Source organism: Artemia sp. Qi Xiang Cuo, chromosome 9 (assembly GCF_049724085.1).
Source record: "Artemia sp. Qi Xiang Cuo chromosome 9, ASM4972408v1, whole genome shotgun sequence".
Classification (NCBI taxonomy): domain Eukaryota; kingdom Metazoa; phylum Arthropoda; class Branchiopoda; order Anostraca; family Artemiidae; genus Artemia; species Artemia sp. Qi Xiang Cuo.
Window position 1 is genome coordinate 9,193,512 of NC_142802.1, and position 17,215 is coordinate 9,210,726.

General features: G+C 34.9%; 1 protein-coding gene across 2 annotated transcripts in view; it reads left to right on the forward strand.

Moving 5' to 3' along the window:
• LOC148948297 (CUGBP Elav-like family member 3-A) overlaps positions 1–17,215 on the forward strand; it is a 280,271-nt gene that overhangs the window by 17,254 nt on the left and 245,802 nt on the right. For both annotated transcript variants that reach the window (XM_089094277.1, XM_089094278.1), the window contains exon 2: positions 16,397–16,742. In XM_089094277.1, the coding sequence (XP_088950403.1) occupies positions 16,430–16,742 (313 nt within the window). In that variant the 5' untranslated portion in view covers positions 16,397–16,429. The remainder of the gene's footprint in view (positions 1–16,396; positions 16,743–17,215) is intronic.

Below are 17,215 nucleotides of genomic sequence, written 5' to 3' on the forward strand. Positions count from 1 at the left end.
TTGCACGAGTCTTAATTGAGAAATCCGTTCTAATTCCTCAAATATTTCGAAGTTTTTTCTCAAATTGTATTTTACGCGTTGTGATTTTTTAAATGGGATGTGCATAATGTAAAAAAAAAATAATCTGAATTTTATGAGTTTCAAGATAGCATTGAAGTATTTCATTAATTTTCCTTTTATACCATTTTTTTAAAATCATGAAACTGACATATATAGGATAAATGAAAGCTAGAGTAAATGATAGCGTTCTGTAAAATTTTAATTTTTTTTTTGTAGCTGTCGAGTTTCATACCGTGTTAAGCGAAAATAGCGAGTCGCATTTTTTGCCTTGGTGACAGTGTGTTTAATATAGAAATAAATAAAAAAGACAAGATTTTTTAAAAACTGAAAGTAAGGAGCGAAAATAAAACTTAAAACGAACATAAATTATTCCGTATATGAAAGGGGCTGTCCCCTTCTCAACGCATCGCTCTTTACGCAAAAGCTTTTTATTGTTTTAAAAAATGGAGTTGCGAGAAAGAGTCTAACTTTAGCTTAACGAGCGAGGCGTTGAGAAGGGGACATCCACTTTCATATACGGAATAATTTCTGTTCATTTTAAGTTTTAATGTCGCTCCTTACTTTCAGTTAAAAAAATCTGTTTTTTTCTTTAATTTCTGAACGTTTTTGAATTAATGCAGGTCTTGATTTTGGCAAACTGTACATGAATTATTAAAACAAAATTTGCATATTAGTTTTACTTTTTTGGGTTAAATGGCTTTCTCGAAAGTTGTTTAATTTTATTTATGAACGTCTTTATTAGTAACAGATATAAGTGACTTACGAATTAACATACGTAATGAACTTCTATACACATATACTTTTTATACGTAAATTAGGGGGTTCGGCCCCTTGTCAATACCTAGCTCTTTACGCAAAAGTTCGAATTTTTTTCCAATTCTTTAAAAATGACTGCTTAATCACAAAGGCCGTTAACTAAAATAAATAGCTCTTATGAAAGTACTAAAAAATCTTTAGCGTAAAGAGCAAGGTATTGACCATGGGAGTAGAGTAGTACATACTACTCTAATCATGGGGCGTTATTTCTTTTCATTCAATAATTTCTGTTCATTTTAAGTTTTGATGTTGCCCCTTACTATTAGTTGAAAAACTTGTTATTTTTTTGTTTAATTTCTGATCGCTTTTTTAAATTGTGCTGGGAAATCCGGTATCCCCTTCATAGCAATGTCCCTTCCCACATGAAACCTTCCTCCATGAAAAGATCCTCCCACGTAACCCCCAAACCCCCCCCCATATTACCAGAAAAAATCCCACTGAAAACTTCTGTACATTTCCCAATAACCAATATTATATGTAAACATTGGGTAAGGTTGATATCTTGCAGCCCTTTCTCCGGGGACTGTGGGGTATTAAGTAGTCCTCAAAGACATAGTTATTATATTTTCGACCATTCTGAACAAAATTGTTATCTCAAAATTTTGATCGGGAGACTTTCAGGAAAAAGTGAGCGTGGGAGGGGGCCTAGTTGCCCTCCTTTTTTTTGTCACTTAAAAGGGCACTAGAACTTTTAACCTACGTTTGAATGAGCCCTCCCGAGATATTCTAGAACGACTGGGTCGATACGATCACCCCCTGGGAAAAAAGAAACAAAAAAAACCCAAATAAACACGCATCCGTGATCTTTCTTCTGGCAAAAAATACAAAATTTTAGATTTTTGCAGATAGGAGCTTGAACATCTACAGTCGAGTTCTTTGATACTCTGAATCTGATGGTGTGATTTTCATTAAGGTTCTATAACTTTTAGGGTGTGTTTCCCTCTTTTTTCAAAAATCAGGCTAATTTTCTCAGGCGCTTAACTTTTGATTGGATAGACTAAATTTGATGAAATTTATATATTTGAACTCGACATAAAAATATGATTTTTTCGACATATCTTTTAGTATTGAAATTACGGTTTTTAGAGTCTTGTTACTATTGAGCTGGGTTGCTCCTAACTTGCATTTCGGTACCACGAACTGTTTGATATCACGAGTTCTGAATTTTAAGATTAAACAGTGAAAAGTTGTTTTTGATATGCATTTTGTATAAATTTATAAATCTAAAATCAAAAATACAAACCAATGAAAAGGAAAGTCAACTATGTCCAGAGTAGTATTTTCTGCTGTATTTATTTTGAGAAAAAATATACATTATTTACCGGCAGTCAATCAGCTTCAGAACCTAGTCTAAAAGATTGCTTAGGCCTCTTTGAATTTTGATTTTCAGCATGCAGCCCTTTTTCAAATTCATCAGCTTAGAACTTAATTGCGGAAAGACTCCAGAGGCTAACTTTGAGGTGCTCCAAATCTATTTGTCACGTCAAAGTTATATGTCGTTTTTCAACGTCTGAAATATCTTTTCATAGGCTGTATCATATACATTAAGAATTGCTTTCTAGTTCAAAAATTGAATAGAATATTCTGAAATTTAAGGTAGATTCTAATTTTCATCAAAAATCAAAAATATATAAAACTCGGCTTTTCTCCTCCTGAAGGAATTGAAGTTATCTGCCATACAAAACGGAGAGGGGCACTATTTTGTCCTAGATTCCCCCCCCTATATTTTGAAAATACCTTTTATTAGGTAGTTTTAATGAAAAAATTTTACCCCCCTCCTTAGATTTGGGAAAATTAATTTTGCTTCCTCTTGCATAATTTCCCTGAATTGAAGGCATTGAGGATGTGACAAGGGGCTTGAGGTATTAAGGTATTGAAGGCGTTGAGGATGTGGCGAGGAACTTGAGGATGTCCCATTTGAGTACAGCCGTTTCCCGGTAAAGTTTAAAAATTATGACTGAAAATTACAATTCTATCATCCCACACCCTTCCCCAGAGAAGAAATCTCCAGATTTCTCCCCAAGGGTTAAACATTTATCCATCTAAGTACAATTTTAAGTCAAAATGACTAGGTATACCCTTTACTAGGTACTTCAACTAGAAAGGAGATGGGTGGCGGGGCCTAGATATCTCTTTGATCCATGTTTTTTTTATCTCATGTTTTTTGGTATATTCCTTAAAAAAAAATATGTCCCACCTTATATTCTTATGAATAACCCTGCCCTTTAACAAAGCATGTGCTATTTTGCTTAAAATTCAGAACATTTGTGAATTAATCTCAATACTCTAGCGCCAGTGATATTTCCAAGTTCCACTTTTTGTTTAACCCCATAAATTACAGTTCATTAAGTTTGAATAGTTCTGAAGCAATAAGCTGGAAGTTGCCAGTACCCTCAGAGCCAAGCCAAATGAGGGGAAACAACAAAAGATCTTATTTCCTAAAACGGTATCACCGCTAATATACAAAATAGATTGATGCGAAACGGGATCTGTGATGAGATATTGTTTCTGCTATTAGTCTTTAATCCCTTCCAACGCTCCCACTGAAAGGTTTTAAATAAGCGTAGATTTTAGCAGAAATAAAACCACTTTTGTGATGACAGCATAGTGTTTTCACCCTTTTTTATGCATTAAAATTTGCAAAAGAACCAAAATAAGATAGCTCCATATTACTGAAACATGCTGGGTATTTCTAAAATAAATGGTTTCTACTGAGCTGTAATTAGAGTTTTCTATTTTTCTTAATTTGGTTTTGCACTGTTTTGACTCATTCGGAGTTCCTTATTCTACGGTGCAAAACTACTTTTCACTTTGCTTCTCGCCATGGGCGTAGGCAGCATATTGTATAGGGGGGGGCAGTCGATAGTGTGATGGAGGGCCTTTTATCAACTGCTTTTCCAACCATCTGCTTTTTCAGCCATATATAATGTAAATTTGAAGGTCTAGGGGGGACAGCTGCCCCCCTGCCACCCTCCCTACGCCCATACTTCTCACACTTTTTAGATCTTTTCTGCAAAGTAAAAAGGTCTGCAGATCTTCATTAGGTGAGATTCAGAAAAATAATATTCCTAGCTCAGAGTTAGGTGCAACACATCATGGATCCGAGGCAGGGTGGTGCTCAATACAATGTCTGGTGGAGGATTCAGGCCATTTTGGAGAAGGGAAAGGGTCAAACATGATTTTTTTATTACCAAAAATATTATTTTTTGTACAACCAAAAATGTTACCTTTAACGTTCCAGGGGTGGAGGTTGAAAAATCGGATTTGTCACTGCAATCATTTTTTCAGTGAATCTGAGAAGATCATTCTGATCATTGTGAAGATCTGAGAAGATCACAGTGAAAGAAAGAATATCATTTGATCATTTTTTTAGTGAATCTGTTTTATCATTTTTTCACAAAATTGCCTTTTGACTGGTTATAGTCTTTCCTTAGATATTTTTTCTTTTTAGAATTGCCCTTATCACGTATTTATCTATTATTTTCATTTTCAGATTCTTCTTTGTGCAGTTTTGTTTTAATTAAATGTAAGTTTACAGTTTAACAGGAGAATATTAATTTATAGTTCTACAGTTAAACGGGAATCATAAAGTTTAAGCTCTGTCGTTAGAATTTCTTGAGAACTTGGACTTTACTCTATTCCATTGAATTTCCATGACACTCAGTGTTAAAAATAGGGAACCACAACTGAAAATTTTCCCATCCCAAGAGCGAGATACTTAGAATTTCGGAACTTAATGAGCTTAGTAGCTCAAGCCTTTTGTATTATTTTAAAAACGGATTTACTAGAGAGCCAAGTTCATGGGAAAAGGTTGGGGATTGTAGCCGTATCGTTAAGTACAAAATAAATATTTTCCAATTCCGTCTGTTAAATTATTTAACATGTATTTAATAGGTTAAAATACATGAACAAGGTATTTTTCATATATGACCCTCTCAAGAAATGACTCGATCTTTCTAAATCAATATCCTGGGTGAAGACTTACTTACTAAGCATTAAATAAAGCCAAGTTTTTTTTAACTGAAAGTAAGGAGCAACATTAAAACTCAAAACGAACAGAAATTATTCCATATATGAAGGGTTGCCCCTCCTCAATACCTTGCTCTTTACGCTAAAGCAGTTAGCGCTTTTAAAAAAAGCTTCCTATTCTAATTAAAAGGCCCCTGTGTTTCAGTAGCCGTTCTTAAAAATTGGAACAAACAGCCAATCTCTAGCGTAAAGAGTAAGGTATTGAGGAGGAGGCAACCCTTCATATACGGAATAATTACTGTTCGTTTTTGTTTTTAATGTTTCTCCTTACTTTCAGTTAAAAATTTTTTTATTTAATTTCTATTCGTTTTTTAAATAATGCAAATAAATCTGGCTCAGCCTCAGTGAAATATACCTCACCTTTCATGGGAAACTCCTCCATAAAAATTTCATCCAACGTAAGGTACACCCCCCCCCCGTCAAGTTCCCTCCAGACAGTTCCATCCTCTCCAAACATCCCCCCTCCCCGTAAAATTTCTTGCTGACGTTTCGGCCTGAAAAGTTTTTTTTTTTTACCTTGCTTTCATTTGAAAAAGACTTTAACCTCTAATCGGTTTCTCGATCATTACGGAAATGCCCCCTTCCGTAGAGTTTTTTTTCGGAAATCAAAACACGTGGAAAATAGCCCCCGGATAATTCCTCCGGAATATCTCCACATGCACAGTTGAATTGGCAAAGATAATGTAAGACAATTAACAAGAACTTCGTGTGGAAATTCTGTCAAATTCCCCCAGTGTAAAATTCTCCCTGGAATTTTAACCCCCGGAAATTAGCCACCCCAAAGAAGTTTTTCTCAATAGAAATCCACCCCAACCCCCCCCCTGAAAAATGTCTGTATATTTCCTAATAAACAATACTATATCCCTACGTAAACAGTGGGCAAATTTCATAACTTATAGGCCTCTCCCCACGAACTATGGGGGGGTATTTTACCCCCAAAGACATAAGTATTTGACCTTTCAACTATATTAAACAAGATGGTTATTTCGAAATTTTGTTCAGATAGCATTGGGAAATAAATGGGCGTGGGAGGGGGCAATTTATCCTCCAATATTTTTTTCATTTAAAAAGGGCACTAGAACTTTTAATTTGCGTTTGAAGGTGCCCCCTCCTGACCTTCTAGGAGCATTATTTCAATTCAATCCCCCCCCCCTGGAAAAAAATAAACACGCATCCGTTAACTGTCTTCTATCAAAAATAGCAAAATTCCACATTTTGTATGTAGGAGCTTGAAACTTCTACAGTAGGGTTCTTGGATACGCTGAATCTGATGGCGTCATAAAGGTTTCTTGAATTTTAGGTAGTGTTCCCCCCTATTCCAAAAATCAGGCAAATCTTGTCAGGCTCGTAACTTTTGATGGGTAACACTAAACTTGACGAATCTTATATATTTCAAATTAGCATAATAAGCTGGTGCTTTTGATATGTCTACTGATATCAAAATAGAGTTTCTTAGAGTTTTGATTACTATTGAGCCGAGTCGCTCCTTACTTAGAGCTTGTTACCACGAAATGTTTGAAAGATCGCGTTTTCTCTGTTATTAGTTGAGGTTTTGGCTTTGATCTTTCCATGAAGGAAGTTTTCATGGGGGAAGGGACACTGCTATGAAGGGGACGCCGGACTTCCCAGCATTATTTAAAAAAAGATCAGAAATTTAATATAAAAAAACAAGTATTTCAACTGCAATAGCAGCAACATCGAAACTTTAAACGAACAGAAAATATTACATATTTGATTGGGTTCACCCCGTAGTCAATGCCTCGCTCTTTAAGCCAAAGATTTTGTAGTACTTTTATAAGAGCTATTTATTCTAATTAACAGCCTTTGTGATTAAGTGGTCATTTTTAAAGAATTGGAACAAAATTCGAACTTTCGCTTAAAGAGCAAGGTATTGACTAGGGGGCGAACCCCCTAATAAACGTATTAAAAATATATGAATATAGAAGTTCGTTACGTAAGTTAATTCGTAAGTTACGTATATTTATTACTAATAAAAACGTTCGTAAATAAAATTAAACAAGTTTCGAGAAAGCCATTTAACTAAATAGTTAATTAATAAATAGATAATTAAAGTTAATTAATATGAAAATTTTGTTTTAATTATTCAGGTACGGTGAGCCAAGATCAAAACCTGCATTTATTCAAAAACGTTCAAATTTAAATAAAAAAACAAGTTTTTTTAACTGAAAGTAAGGAGCGACATTAAAACTTAAAACGAACAGAAATTATTCCATATATGAAAGGGACTGTCCCCTCCTCAACGCCTCGCTCTTTACGCTAAAGTTTGACTCTGTCTCACAACTTTATTTTTTAAAACAATAAAAAACTTTTGCGTAAAGAGTGAGGCATTGAGGAGGGGACAGCCCCTTTCATATACGGAATAATTTCTGTTCGTTTTAAGTTTTAATGTCGCTCCTTACTTTCATTTTAAAAAACTTGTTTTTTTTATTTAATTCTAAAAGGATTGACAACATTTAGGAGTATTTTTGGGAAAAAAAGATTTCTCATCTTTTAAATATATTTTTATTTTAAAAATGATTCATATATGCATATATATTTACTATTGCCCGCTTAATTGTATGGTAAGAAAATGTTAAAGAGAAGTGCAAAATGAACAAAAAAGAAAAGCAAATTCCACATTTAATTTCGATACAGGCACTCTTTTCAGATGAGTTCGATAATAAATTGCACTGAAGTTCTCCGTTCTAAATCGACTACTTTTGTTGATGGATCGATAATCCCGATTATGGATAAAATCTCTGCAATTAAAAAACCGTAGTAGAAGTCCCAGCAAAAGATAATCAAATTTCAATTGTGCACTTCATATTTCCCGACGTTCGGTGACGGACAATATATCTCACAGAAATGATATGTACCAAATTCCCATACACCTAGCTTATCAATATCTACAGACTGCTTCAGTCAATAATCAAAGAGTTGACCAACATGTTTTATGACAATTTTCATCATCATTTTGGTTAATGACATTTAACTTGTTGACCATTAAGGACAAAGTTTAACTGGTCAAAGTTGTGCCACTAAAAATGATGAATTCTGTTTTCAATGACCCATAGTCCTATTCTTCTGTACAGGGTGACTAGGAGACGAAGATTCTCTTATAGAACCTTTAGAACACTCCTTAAGAACACTTTTTAAGAACACTCCTTAAGAACACTCCACCTGCATAAAACTTAAGCTGAGGTCCAAGCCCTCTAGGAAAATTTCTCTTGAAAGAGTTTAGTAATGGTATAGATAACAGAACTAAACTCTATTGAAAAGGTAAATGAGCTCAGGCAAGTTTTTCCTATGGTGTCCGCTGCTATCCCACGCAAACACAATTTTGTGTGTAGAAGTGCCAATCGTGACGAATATGGCAATATGGAGGTCCACTCCTGAATTTAAGAGGCACTATAGTGATTGCGAATGTATGACAGAGTTGAGCGCAGCAGAAACTTAGATGCTGCAGAAAACAGTGGCTTTTAAACTAAGTTTATTTGAACTAGACAAAATGTGTATACTAACCAGAATTACAATTTAATGAAAAGTACTTTCTACATACTTTCCAGATGGTTAATTTTTAGCTTTTGTAATAGGAATAAGAACCCTTACCCTAAAGGCCTAGGTTTCCAGGGAAGTATATTTTTCCAAAGAATCTTTCTCATTGACGTCCCCTCTTCCCAAATAATTCCTGTTTTGTGCTTGATTTTGAATATTATAGTATTTTTTTTTTGAAATGATGATTCCTGGTCATTAAAGTAGAAAAAAAGGGAAGAAGTTAAGAAATTATTTAATGCTAAAAGCATTAACAAAAATCGAAGGTAGTTTGCTCAACGTCTTTATATGATAATCTTATTCACCGTAGAATGGTAATGCAACGTCTTTTGAAATGCTTTGGACCAAATACCATTCCCCTTACTGTTCTCAAATTTAGTTACTCTATAATGAGAACCAATTTTTTATGGCCCCTATTCCCTGGTAGATAAATACTGAAAGCTTACTGGAGACTGACCGTTATATTTTCCATTTAACTCTCACGTCACATGTCAAATTTGATATCTCACGACAAGTAGATACAAAAGCATTTCCCTGTGCCTGGATACCAGCATACAATATTCAGAACAACAAAGAACATAAAAATCCCCTTTTGAAGATCTAGAATTCTTTTTTCATATTTAATACTACAAATCCATATATCGATTATTTATTCAGCTAACTATCTTTCATAGATGCTCTTGAAGCTGAAAGTCGTGACCAAATGAAAAGGCTTATCGATCATTTTTATTACAGGAAATAATCGACATATGTATAAAACTTTTACTAGAATATGCAGACATTAGGATTGTATACTTTTTCGCTCTCTGTCTAACGAGGAATGGGGGAAAAACACAAAGCGAAAGGTTTTTTTTTTTATTAAGCACCTCAAATTTTTGAACAAGATATAATTTTAGTAGATATAATTATCAAACAGTTCGTGGTAACGCACTGTAAGTAAGGAGCGATCCGGAACAATAGTAACCAAAACTCTATAAAACAAAAATGTTGATACCAATTGATACATCAAAAGAACCAACTTTTTAGGCTGATTTCAAATATATAAGTTTCATCAACTTAGTCCTACCCGTCAAAGTTACGCGTCTGAGAAAATTTGACTTATTTTCAAGAAAAGGAGGGGGGGGGAGTGGAACAACCCGTAAAAGTCATAGAACTTTAATAAAAATTACACCATTAGATTCAGTGTATCAGAGAACCCTGGTATAGAAGTTTCAAGCTCCTATCTGCAAAAATGTGGAATTTTGTATTTTTGCCAGAAGAAAGATCACGGATGCGCGTTTATTCGTTCGTTTATTGTTTTTTTTTCCTTAGGAGTGATCGTATCGGTCCAGTAGTCCTAGAATACCGTGAGAGGGCTCATCTGAACGGAAAATAAAAGTCCTAGTGTCCTTTTTAAGTGACCAAAAAAAAGAGGGCAACTTGGCCCACTGCTACACTCGTTTTTCCCGAAGTCACCTAATCAAAACTTTGACATGGCCATCTTGTTCAGCATATTCGAAAATCTAATAAATATGTCTTTGAGTATGACTTAATCTCCCACAGTTCCCGGGGGAAGGGCAGCAAGTTATGAACTTTGCCCATTGTTTACGTATAGCATTGGTTAATGAGAAGCATACAGACATTTTCAGGAGGGATTTTTTCTGGTGGGTGGGGGGGAGGGGGTTGGAGGAGTTGGTTGCGGGGGAGGATATTTCCATAGAGGATGTTTCCTTGAGGAAAGGGACATTTCTATGAAGGGGGCACCGGATTTCGCAGCTTTATTTAAAAATGATAAGAAATTAAATAAAATAACAAGTTTTTTCAACTGAAAGTAAGGAGCGATATTAAAACTTAAAACGAACATAAACTATTACGTATATGAGGGGGTTCGCCCCCTAGTCAATACCTCCGTCTTTCCGCTAAATTTTTTTTTAGGACTTTCAAAAGTGCTATATATTCTAACTAACCGGCCTTTGTGATTCGAACAAAATTAGAACTTTAGCGTAAAGAGCGAGGTATTGACTAGGGGGCAAACTTTCTAATATACGTAATAAAAACAGACGACTATAGAAGTTCGTTACGTAATTTAATTCGTAAGTTACGTCAGAACAAAATTTCGAAAAAGACATTTTGCCAAAAAAAGTAAAATTAATATGCAAATTTCGTTTTAATTATTCATGTACGGTGACCCAAAATCAAAGCTGCATTAATTCAAAAACGTTCAGAAATTGAATTAAAAACACAAGTTTTTTTTAACTGAAAGTAAGGACCGACATTAAAACTTAAAACAAACAGAAATTATTCCGTATATGAAAGGGACTGCCCCTCCTCAACGCCTCTATCTTTACGCTAAAGTTTGACTCTTTCCCAAAATTCTACGCGTTGCTCTTTACGCTAAAGTTTGACTCTTTTTCAAAATTCAACGCGTTGTTCTTTACGTTAAAGTTTGACTCTGTCTCACAACTTTATTTTTAAAACAATGAAAAACTTTAGCGTAAAAAGCGAGGCGTTGAGGAGGGGACAGCCCCTTTTATATACGGAATAAATTCTGTTCGTTTTAAGTTTAAATATCACTCCATACTTTCAGTTAAAAAAAACTTGTTTCTTTTTATTTAGTCCTTGTATAGACATAACAATTTTATTACTCAAAAGAGTATTTAAATTACTTTAAACTATTAATGAGTCAGGCAATCAAGCGCTGCTTCAACCTAATATTTGCCGATTCATATTCAGTCTTGTCCGAAAGTTGGATATGAAATTCAAACCTTTACAAAGACTGAACAAACAAGAAAATAAAAGTAAGATCACGTTATATACGACAAACTAAAAAAACAAGTTTTTTCAACTGAAAAAACTAAAAAAAATACGGAACAATTTCTGTTCGTTTTAAGTTTTAATATCACTCCATACTTTCAGTTGAAAAAACTTGTTTCTTTTTATTTAGTCCTTGTATAGACATAACAATTTTATTACTCAAAAGAGTATTTAAATTACTTTAAACTATTAATGAGTCAGGCAATCAAGCGCTGCTTCAACCTAATATTTGCCGATTCATATTCAGTCTTGTCCGAAAGTTGGATATGAAATTCAAACCTTTACAAAGACTGAACAAACAAGAAAATAAAACTAAGATCACGTTATATACGATAAACTAAAAAAACAAGTTTTTTCAACTGAAACCGCAACTGAAACAAGTTTTTTCAACTGGAGCGACGCTAACGCTAAAAACGAACAAAAATTATACAGTATATGAGGGGAATTGCCCCTTTCTAATCTCTTGCCCTTTACGCTAATGTCTTAAAGCTATTTAAAAATACTTTTCATTTGAACTCAACGGTCACTGTGTTTGAACAGTCTTTCTTAGAGAATTTTGGCCAAAAATCAAGCTTTAACGCGAAAAGCGAGGGTTGAGATTGGGATAGCCCCCCTCTTATGCGGAATAATTTCTTTCTGTTTTAAGTTTTAAGACTACTTCTTACTTTCAGTTGAAAAAACTTGTTTTTAGTGCAATTTCTGACTGTTTTTCAAATCATACCAGGAAATCCACCCCTCGTGTAAAATTTCCCTTGGAAGATTTCCTGCCCACAGTAAACTCTCCCGTGGAAAATCCCTCCTTCCCCGCAAGAAAAGATCGCTATGAAAATTTCTGTACATTTCCCAATAAGGAAATACTATATCTGAACAAGTGGGGAATTGCATAGCTTACTGTCCTTTTCCCCAGGGACTGAGTGGGGTCATGGAATCCCCAAAGGCACAGTTTCTGGCCTTTCAACTATGTTGAATCAAGTGGCTCTCTCATAATTTTGATCGGATGTGTTTGGGAAAAAAGGACGTTGAAGGGTGGCTAGTAGTCCTCCAATATTTTGGTTTACTTATAAAGGGCACTAGAATTTTTATTTCCGTTGAAATGAGCCCTCTGCAAATATTCTAGGACTATTAGTTCCATATAATCACCCTGGGGAAAAAACAACAAAAACAGAACAGATTAACACGCATTCGTGATCTTTCTTATGAAAAAAAAATCCATTTTTTTCTGATAGGAGCTTTAAACATTTACAATAATGTTTTCTATTATGCTCAATCTGATTTTGTGATTTTCATTAAGATTGCTCGACTTTTTGGTTGTTTTTTTTCCCTCTTTTTCAAAAACCAGGCTAATTTTCTCAGGCTCATAGCTTTAGATTAGAAACATTAAACCTAATACATTATATATATTTGGAAACAGCATAATAAGCCAATTCTTTTCATATGCCTATTCTTATCAAAATTATGTTTTGTAGAGTTTCGGTTACTACTGAGCCGAGTTGCTCCTTGCTTACAGCTCCTTACCACGAACTGTTTGAAAACTTGAACCACAAAAATAAATGCAACACCAGAATACTACAAATACATGGATAAGCTGATTTTAGAGGAGTCTGAGATATCAGCAGTATACCTTGTTTTAGAGAATACGTGTGCTGTTTTCGGAGGAATAGAGTGGCAAGAAGTCTCTTTCAGTTTATTTTGACCATGGTCACATATTCCTGTTCAATTTACTGGGGAAAAAGAACGAAAAACAAAATGTATGAACACTCATTCTTGATCTTTCTTTTGGCAAAAAAAAAATACAAACTTCCGATTATTTTGGAGATGCTAGCATGAAAACTGAACAGTAAGGTTTTCAAGTACGCTGAATCTGAAGGTGTCATTTTCATTAAGAATGCTCGACTTTTTGGGGGTGTTTCCCCCATTTTTCGAAAACCAGGCAAATCTTCTCAGGCTCGTAGATTCTGATTAGTAACATTAAACATAATCAATTTTATTCATTTGTGCCTACTGTTATCAATTTCCGTTTTTTAGAGCTTCGGTAACTATAGAGCCAAGTTGCTCCTTACTTACAGCTCCTTACCACGAACTGTTTGAAAACTTAACCACAAAAATAAAATGCTACTCCAAAACACTAACAATAGACTGATAAGCTGATTTAGAGGAGTCTGAGAAAGTAGCAGTATATATTGTTTTAGAGAATACAACTGCTATTTTTGGAGGAACAAAGTGGCAAGAAGCCTCCTTCGGTTTATTCAGAATAGCATTACATATTCCTGTTAACTTTACTTCATCTCCATTTCTATTAAGAGCCTAAGGATTTTTCTTTGTTTCAGAAGCCTATTTGAAATCAACAGCACAGTGTTTGCTCAAAAATTCATGTTTTAATTAAATTCCATACCTTATGTCTGCTCTTGTACACCTGGGTACTTTCTAGCTTTAATTAATAAGGAAGGGTAAAGGGAGGTTATATTAATAAGGAAGGGTATATTAATAATAGAAGGAAGGGTGAAGGCTTCAAAGTTTAGGACAACTACTATTGGCACTGCACAACCCCTTGTTGAATAGTAAAAGTGGGAATACGTTTCAAGCTTTAGAATTTTTCAGGAAAAGTTCTGGCATATGTCTAATGTTAGGAACCTATGAGAACAGGTTGACAAGACATAAATTGGATTTGGTGAATTTGAATAACTAATGCATTTGTAATAAAGATAGCGTAACAGCCTTAATTCCAGAGGGGGCCTTTATACTTTTACGGATGAAAGAGGAAAAAATAACTTTGCTCTAATTGTTGATCATTGCTATTCTTTTAGGTAAAACATAGACATAAGATTGAGAAATTACGTTTAAGATGGATCTAGAAGCCATGAGTTTCTTCTATTGTTACGGTCATTTTGGTCATTTAGGGCCACAGCTGGGTCCAAATGGGTGTTTTCCTAAGGGCTCAACAATCAAAGATGCTCCACTAGGATAGATATTAGAATGATGAAAATCTAAGCAGCACATCATTTTCCTTGTGCCCAAGGACCTAAAAGAAAATAGGACGGACCGACTCTATTTTTAAGATTAACTATCGGATTAATTTGCATGGCTTTGGCTTTATATTCACTAGGCTTCCAGTAGCTATTCAAAATTTTAATTTAGCACGAGTTTATATTTTGTCACCAACGTGCGTTCACTCTCTAAGCTTAGCAGAATTTGCCCAAGCGCAAGAATTGATCTCCCAGCCTGTTGTTGGTTTTAATATTTTAAATGGTTTTGCCAGCCAAGCTGCAAACGTTAACCCACATTTTTCCCACCCCATTTTTCATTCCTACAATTTCTAAAAAGGTATAAAAAAACACGATACTCTTGATTATCTGCTTTATAAAATAAACAGTTCTACTACGGTTTTTAAATAGGCTAAATTCTTTCATATTGACGTGTTGAATTTTCACCCTGAGCCTAGAAAGCTTTGCGTCCCACTTGCGACTACACAACCCAGAGCTTTCATAGTGCAATATCAAAGAGCATGAGTTACTATGAGTTACCAATATTCTTTGGTGTAATATAATATTACTTGGAAGAAACATTGACAAATCAAACAGTTCGTGGTAATGAATTGTAAGTAAGGACCGACCCGGCTCAATAGCAACTGAAACTATAAAAACGAAATTTTGGTACCAATAGGCATATCAAAAGAATCGGATTTTTTTGCTGAAAAAATTCGCCTTGTTGTATAAAAAAGGGGGAAACACACCCCAAAACTGATAGAAACTTAATGAAAATCGCACCGTCAGATTCACCGTATCAGAGAATGTATTTTTTGCCAGAAGAAAGATCACGGATGCGTGTTTCAAACCACTGGTACTAGAATATTGCGAGATGCCTCATTCGAACGGAAATAAAAATTCTAGTGCCCTTTTTAAGTGACCAAAAAAATTAGAGGGTAACTAGGCCCCCTCCCACGCTCATTTTTTCCCCAAAGTCAGTCGATCAAAATTTTGAGATAGCCGTTCTGTTCAGCACAGTCGAACAATCTAATAACTATGTCTCTGATGATGACTTATCACCCACAGTCCCCGGGAGAAGGACTGCAAGTTACGAACTTTGTCCATTGTTTACGTATAGTATTGGTTACTGGGAAGTATACAAATATTTTCAGGGGGGATTTTTCTGGTGGGGGGGGGGGTAGATCAGGGGGTTACATGGGAGGATCTTTCAATGGAAGAAGTTTTCAGGATCTTTCCAGGGACATTTAAACGGCCTTTGTGATTCAGGGGTCATTCTTAAAGAAACGGAATGAAATTCGAACCCCTCTAAAAAAATACACCAACAATCCGCAAAGATAAACCTGTGATGTTATCAACAAGTACTTCAGCAAAGTATGGTTGTGCTTTCACACGCCTTTCCTATTTACCTTCTCCAGATTTCTTCAGGTTAGATTTCTTAAATAACAATATAAACTTCTTTATCTGACTAGCCTGTTCAAGGACAGCAAATCTCTTTTCAAAAAACAAGTCAAAGCTCACGTTTAAATTTTTGTTATATAGTTGGTAAGTTTCCATAACACCTAGCAAGTCATTTGAGGCTATACAACAGGTAGTTGAAGCAATATGTCTATACAGTAACTTTACAATCAGTTGGTTGCTATCACATCAATAGGGTACATCCTGTTCGGTCTCACGATGGGCAAACTTGTTGAAACTTTTGTAAAAAGTTTCAAAAGTTTGAACAAGAGGAGGCAAAGTTAGAGCCAATTTTTCCAAAGCAAGTGGAAATAACAGTGAAATATAAAAAATGGGCCATATAATGCCATAAAGGCACATATGTACTAAAGAAAACTGACCTGATTGTCTGGATGCTTGAATTATGCAGTCTTATCTTAGTTTTGACAAGTTTTTTTTTTTTATCAAAAATAAATATCATCTGGGGGAAAATGGGGTCAAGTGGGTAAACTTTGGTCATGGGGGGGGGGGCAAGATGGTGTCTGGAAGGGGAAGTTGCGCCCTGCTATTTAGCAAACTAAGCTCTGCATTCCCCCCTTTTATTTATGTTGTCCGACAGGTTATTTGGCTTTTTACTACATGGGTTCACATGAACTAATACATATGTAAGTGTAAGCTATTATAAATTGTTATATTAATCCCTAGTAACATTTTTCAACTTATTCCAGGTTGTATTCTCTGTTTTTGACCATTATTCAAAAATGCTAATTCAAGCTAGTCACTATAACCAACAAAGTTTAATGAGTAGCTATGATCTGCAGCAACACGTCCAGTTACAACAAGTTTGCTTCCCTTTTCCATCTCCGCAAGGAGGTGTCATCCCCTACGGCTCTCAACCTTCAATTCCTCTAGCTCCAACGCCTCCGTTAAGGAAGGATCCTGAGGCAATAAAACTTTTTGTTGGTCAAATTCCAAGACATTTAGATGAGGCTGATATCCGACCGATGTTTGAAGAGTTTGGAAAAATCTTTGAGCTTACCATCCTTAGGGATAAGGTGACAGGAATGCATAAAGGTAAGTTATATCCTTCTGTTTCCAGGCATTTAGTTTTGGTGATCCAGCCTTTGGTTGTTTTTACGTTTTCCTGAAAGCTTTTGAGCAATATTTCTATCCTTCACGAATTCTTTTAAAGTAACATTTCAACCCCCCCCCCAAAAAAAAAATGATTCTAATACGAAATGATCAGCCGATATGACTAGAACAAATATTAAAACGTACATTAAAATAATTGCATGTGCACATTAAAATGCACATTATGAAATAATATATTAACATTTTAAACACATTTAAAGAGTTAGTATTATATCATAATTTAAGATAACGAAAACTGCATAAATCTTTGAATAAAAACAATAAACCAGTCGAAAAAGAAAAAGTTGTTAATCAAACAGTTCACGGTAACGAAGTGTAAGTAAGGAGCGACCCGGCTCAATAGTAACAGAAACTCTAAAAAACGGAATTTTGACACAATAAGAGCCTGAGAAAAT